Here is a 4,819-nt window from a genome sequence, read left to right on the forward strand (position 1 = left end):
ACATGTACAATGCTATTAAAATGCTGGTAACTAAATTGTGCAAGTCAATGGAAATCGAGAGATGGTTATTTACATGTATGTAACATATTTCAAACAGTCATATAAATATATACATGATTTATAGAGAAAGAAAACCCACCTTGAGTATTTTTATTTCCTTGCTGAGAAGATTCTGTGATTTAGCCAGATTCTTCTTTGTAATACTTTTGATGGCAACTGGATTATCAGGCCTCTGAAAAATATAATTACATAAATTCAGAATTGATTGTGTGTTTTATGTGTATTATTGTGTGAATGTTTGACATGAAATTGAACTCTCTGATACATGTGATGTAGAATATGGTTTGCAAAAATTTTAAATATGAGTTTTAAATCATTATGGTTCTTTAAAACAAATTTGGCAATCATGGATGGCGAGTTGAAATATCTAAATATATCTACATTGAATAAAATGAAAGCCTTAACTAGCTAATACATGTACACATATATTTTCAAGGGAAATATGATAAAGTTGAGACTAAAGTAATATCATGTGTGAGTAGACAGCCATATCTCTTGCACGTAAAAGACACCATTGTAGATTTATGAAAAGAGCAAGCTAATGCTGCTACAAGGCAGCACTCGCACACTCAAAGTGGAAAGGGATTAATTTAAGTTGCAAAACATGTTTCCCAATCCACTGCAAATGAATATGCTTAAACTCAACTAAAGTAATAATAAGCCCATTTTTATTATCACACAATAAAAAAGGAAGTGCCTCAGTCATTTGTCCGTCATAAACATAAACTGAAGGTACCTCCAAAGAATTTTAAAAAGGTCAACTCTGAACAGGGACAAAACTTAAAGGGACCCAGTCGCCCATGGCTCCTAGATTTTGAGCTGGGCCCCTAAACTTTCAGTTAAATTTCAGTTGAACATATAGAAACTAATTATGAAATATCTGGTCTGGGCTCCTAGCTTGAAATTCCCAAGTTTAGTCCCTGAACTCAATATTCCATGTATTGCATTGTTAATATATAGATATAAGAAGATGTGGTATGAGTGCCAATGAGACATTAACTTTCCATCTCAGTCACAATTTGTAAACATAAACTATTTATCATAAATAACCCAGAAAACTTCTACTTTGACAAAAAAGAGACAATTAATTTCACATAGAGTGGAATGACAGATGTGAACCAACTGTTCAGATGGACCTGTTGATGTTTTTTTCTGTAAATTCATGGTGACAGCAGATCAACCTGAATACATATGGAATTGTGTTACTGGTTCAATGGTCTGCTAGTGAACACCAGCTGATTGTCCTATTTTTAGAAATTATAACATGATTTACCTATAACATGTAAACACAGGTAGGAAATGTTATTTAATAACCAACCTAAAACTGTGTCAGGTCAAGTTACTGTTGTCATGAGGTGCATTCTTTCAAATGTTTACAAACATTTGAAATCGACTATCCTTAGACCTTATTTCAATGTTGATAAACATTACTCAATGACGTTGTCCATATTATTATTGATTGTCAAAATATGTCATATTATTGAAACAATAACAGAAATGATTATTCAAATATTAAAAATGTTTATTTGAATTTAATCATAACAAATGTCAATAAATTGAATTTAAAAATATTTTAGACAACATCACGACATGCAAGTTTATTTTTTTTCATATATACATTACATGTATGTACAGGAGAACAACAGTTTACCAATGATCAAAATATAAACACAATATTACTGATCATTTATAATTAATAAACAGTTCATTTCCCTATAGATGTTCTCTGCAGTAATTACAGGATATTGAAAAGAATTTCCTTAATTTTTGTACATGTATTTCTAATTTGAATATGACTAACTAGCTACCAAACTGATAATTTCCAAAAAAAATAAAATTAAATCAGTAGTCCATGTACATGTTGTACATGTGTAAGCAATTTCAAGCATACATTTATGATGGTATTTTATATGAGCCTCATTAAGAGATATCCTTTGACGGTAGAACACCGGGAATTACAAGGATTGATTAGTCTACAGTAAATGATCTATTCAATTGTCTTATGTTATCATCTTTAAGTGGAAAATTGAGAATGGAAATGGGTGATGTGTCAAAGAGACAACAACCCGACCATAGAGCAGATCACAGCAGAAGTTCACCAACCATGCAGTATATTTGTGCATGTCCCTAGTGAAGAGCCTCAGTTAATATTCTGAGTTGTCGTTGTTTGTTGCTATCCTTTATATACATGTAGATGTATCATATTTGTTATTGGCTTTTTTTTTTTATAATAACCAGGGTTCTCACATAGGATTTTTGAAGGCAAGTCTAGGGACTAATCATTTTTGGGCATGGCGAGTCCAATAGTAAGAAATTTATATTTTGTTGCAGTCTAATTTATTATTTTAGTCTCCTAGAACTAATAGATAAAATAAATGACATTAAATTCAGTTAAACTTTTAGTATAAAATGATAAGTGTACATTTGTTCCCTTTATACAAAAATCTTGATGCAGTTTTGTACTGCACTTTTGAAAATGGTACCTTGTAAGTGCAGACAAATTTTCATGAGTCTAGGACTCATCTTCATAGTGAGAATCCTGATTATACTCAGGCCTTTAATGTTCTCGTATAAAATTGTTAAACGTTTGTCATTTGGGGATTTTAAAAATACATGTAACTATACAATATGGGTCTTGCTCATTGTTGAAGACCATACTGTGACCTATAGTTTTGATAAGCAATGAAATTCACAATACCAATTTGTTTCTAAAATTTATAGCATCACAGCCATAAGAAAAACAATTCAGATAGCATCACATTCTTGAAACATACCATCATATTGCCATAATGCTAACAGGCTTTGGGGAGAACACTTGATTGCTACAGCTTTAATTTCAATGTCATTTGATATCTTCTTATTAATTTATTATCATTATTGTCTTAAATGGTTTGAAGTCAACTCCTTACTGGTAGAAAAATAATTAACAAAGTGAGATGATAATTTATTCATTGTGTCTTACATGTACACTGAAAGGACCTGGTTGGGGTAAATTCAAATGAACAATTAATAGCCAATGTGTGCCCATCTGAACCTCACAATAGCCAATGTTTGCCCATCTGAACTGCACATTAACAAATGATGATTGTTTTTGTGGGTTATATGTATTTCTTTGCCCTCTTTCTTACATTTATGTGGATACATTTTTTTTGTGGTTAATCACATTTATCAATACATTTTGTATCTGGTTTTATTCAGTTAATAGAGCAACAGTGGTTGGCTATCTCTAGCTATTGGTAGCATCAATGTTCACCTGATTGATATAGTCATGATAGTGTCACTGTGAGTGTAGCGAAAAATGTACATTGTATTTTTACCTATATTTGTACAATTAATGTACAATATTTACAACATGGGGCAATTTAATTCTTTGTTATCTGTTATTTTGAAAATATATTTGCTCAATGCTGTTAGCTGTTATGGTCTTATTCTTTGTTAGCTGTTATTGGGCTTTTACTTTTTTTTTGTTATCTGTTATTGTGTAATGTATTTGCTGTTAACTGTTATTGAAAATTGGAATGTTGCCATCTTTCTTTGTTACAGCTGACTAGTTTAACCCAGTACAATTCTATACAACTGTGTACAAAGTCATGTGACTGTCCCAAGCAAAGGCCCTTGTTGCTTCGTGGATGTGATTCTTCGCTGTCTATTATTTTCGATATTTCATTTATCATTATTTCATAAATCAATCAAGTTGTTGCATGAACATGTACATAAAGATTTGAAATAAATTCAAATAATACTTATATTAAACTTAAATCAGCTTCTTTGAAATCTTTATTAAACCAACTTCATGTATCAATGGATACACATGAAGTGATTGATATTATTTTCTTTTAAATTTTACACCTTTTTGTTTCGCTAATAAAGGGTGAGGATGTATTTTTAAACATGATATCAGGTGATGCAATCTGTATATTTAAAAAAAACATACATTGTCATTGTATGTACTGATTGTAGCTTTTGCTTTTAAATTAATTCACATACGGCTCCGGAATTTTTAAGGATATTGTGTAAACAATAAGGTACATAACAAAGCAATGGGTGACAGCATATACAAACTGACTATGTACAAGATCAATACAGTCAAATATCTCTTGCTTTGTCTTGATAAATTTTCATAAAACAAATTGTTACCTTTCTGTTTCTCCCTTTGAAGACAACAGCAAAAGCGCCATGCCCAATGAGATCTTTCCTGTTGTATTCGTAATCACCAACTATCTCCATATTTCAGTAGGGTTTAATTACAATGAATGAAGTTTGTATCAGCATCATTCATTTTGAAGCTGGATGCAGATGCCATAATGATGGCGCATCAATTTTCCATATTTACGAGAGATTTCGATGAAATGTCATGTTAACACAATAGTTTGAAGAATCATTTCGTTTCTAAGTAGTATGATTTCTTCTTTTGTTCCAAATATGTTTCGGTTCTTCTTTATCAATTATTTCGTTCGTTTGACAGGTCAAAAGAACACCTGATTATGTTTTGTTTTGACCAATGAACATCCATATCCCTTTGCGCGATGATAAATTAACATAAATAATCCAGCATAAATTTTGAAATGTTAATGTATGTAACGATCAAAGTTTCGAGTTATTTTTTTCAGAAATACATAATTTAAAATTATTATAGTCCATGCATAAGGATTGCTGATTAGTGTTAAAATAGAAAATATCTCGTAAAAGAAAAAAAACATAAACAAGCGCAATAATATACCATATAGTGCTCGAATATAGTTCTCTAAAACACACTACG

The 4,819-nt window shown here is 30.9% G+C and overlaps 1 protein-coding gene across 6 annotated transcripts in view; it reads right to left on the reverse strand.

Annotated features, from left to right (window-relative positions):
* The window catches only part of LOC134728153 (serine/threonine-protein kinase unc-51-like), a 36,339-nt gene extending 31,683 nt beyond the window's left edge, over positions 1–4,656 (reverse strand). For 4 of the 6 annotated variants that reach the window (XR_010108776.1, XM_063592628.1, XM_063592629.1 and 1 more), the window contains exons 1-2: positions 4,198–4,649; positions 140–232 (exon numbers count right to left, since the gene is read on the reverse strand). Coding sequence is in view for 5 of the 6 variants with exons in the window: in XM_063592628.1 (XP_063448698.1) it covers positions 140–232; positions 4,198–4,287 (183 nt within the window). In the remaining variant the exon portion in view is untranslated. Of the gene's footprint in view, positions 1–139; positions 233–4,197 lie in introns of all 6 variants that reach the window. The other 2 variants (XM_063592626.1, XM_063592625.1) reach the window with 2 other exon arrangements.
* Positions 4,657–4,819: the final 163 nt, after the last annotated feature.

The sequence above is a fragment of the Mytilus trossulus genome, chromosome 8 (assembly GCF_036588685.1).
Source record: "Mytilus trossulus isolate FHL-02 chromosome 8, PNRI_Mtr1.1.1.hap1, whole genome shotgun sequence".
NCBI lineage: Eukaryota > Metazoa > Mollusca > Bivalvia > Mytilida > Mytilidae > Mytilus > Mytilus trossulus.